At 53.1% G+C, this 957-nt stretch overlaps 1 protein-coding gene across 1 annotated transcript in view; it reads left to right on the forward strand.

The window, feature by feature from the left end:
- The window catches only part of LOC108795190 (ephrin-A5b-like), a 23,234-nt gene extending 22,599 nt beyond the window's left edge, over window positions 1–635 (forward strand). Inside the window, exons 4-5 of the mRNA XM_018566392.1 lie at window positions 96–226; window positions 556–635. Coding sequence (XP_018421894.1) covers window positions 96–226; window positions 556–635 — 211 coding nt within the window. The remainder of the gene's footprint in view (window positions 1–95; window positions 227–555) is intronic.
- Window positions 636–957: the final 322 nt, after the last annotated feature.

The raw sequence follows: 957 nt of genomic DNA on the forward strand, positions 1-957 counted from the left end.
CCTCCTCCAAACACAAAACCCCACATTTGTGAGCCTCCTCGGAACAATCTCAGCCTCTGCGGGAACACAACTCTCCACCTCCCCCCCCCTTTGAGAATCTACTCCCCCAGACTCCCACTCATGCCTGTCTGTATTTCCCCAGCTGTGCGGCCGCTGACGGAGGTCCCGAAGTCTCAGCCCAGAGGAGGCTCCCCTGGCGGGGGAGGGAGGCTGCCCTCTCAAGGAGGTGAGTGACTACATGGCCATCAACCACCACCATCATCACCACCTAAACTTTCTACGGAGTCTTCGGGCCTCCAACTGCCAGGCACTTGTGCAAAATGTCTCCCCCGCCCCCATGTTGGCCACGCCTCCTTCTCCCTCCCACAAGCAACAGGGTCATTGCTCCTGTACTGTCAGTCAGAATGATGGAAGTACACGGCAGCTTCCAGCGGAGGCTTTTCTCACTGGTTTAATGCTTGATTCCACTTAAAGGGAACTCTAGGTTGTTGTTTTCGGTTACAAAGTTTCTTATTTTTGGATTTTCTTTTTAATCTACTTTTTTCTTCTTTTTAGCAGACCGAAGCTCCTCCTTCCAGGTCCACGTCTCTCCGCTCCTCGTCACGCTGTGCCTCTTCCTCCTCGTCTGCTTCTGACGCGCGCTGCCTGAGAACGGACTGTTCGGAGCCGCCACGTCTGCCCCCTCCTTCTAACACAGGAGCCGGAATCAGACCCCCCACCTCCCCGCTTTGGAATTATCGTGCCATTTTCAGAATTCGACGTTCCGCGGAGGGCGGAGACTGGCGCTGCGTGCGGACTTCAGCCGGCCGGATCAGTTGCACAATTTTTTTTTAAAGGACTCCGGACCCCCAAACCCGAAATATCTATTTTTATACAAAAACTGACGAGTTTAGGAATTCAGCACTTTACGGCGAGGAGCAAAATGTCGCGTTATGGAGATTTTTTTTTTGTTTTTCC

The sequence above is a fragment of the Nanorana parkeri genome, unplaced genomic scaffold, assembly GCF_000935625.1.
Source record: "Nanorana parkeri isolate BGI_ZX_2015 unplaced genomic scaffold, ASM93562v1 scaffold947, whole genome shotgun sequence".
Taxonomy (NCBI): Eukaryota; Metazoa; Chordata; class Amphibia; order Anura; family Dicroglossidae; genus Nanorana; species Nanorana parkeri.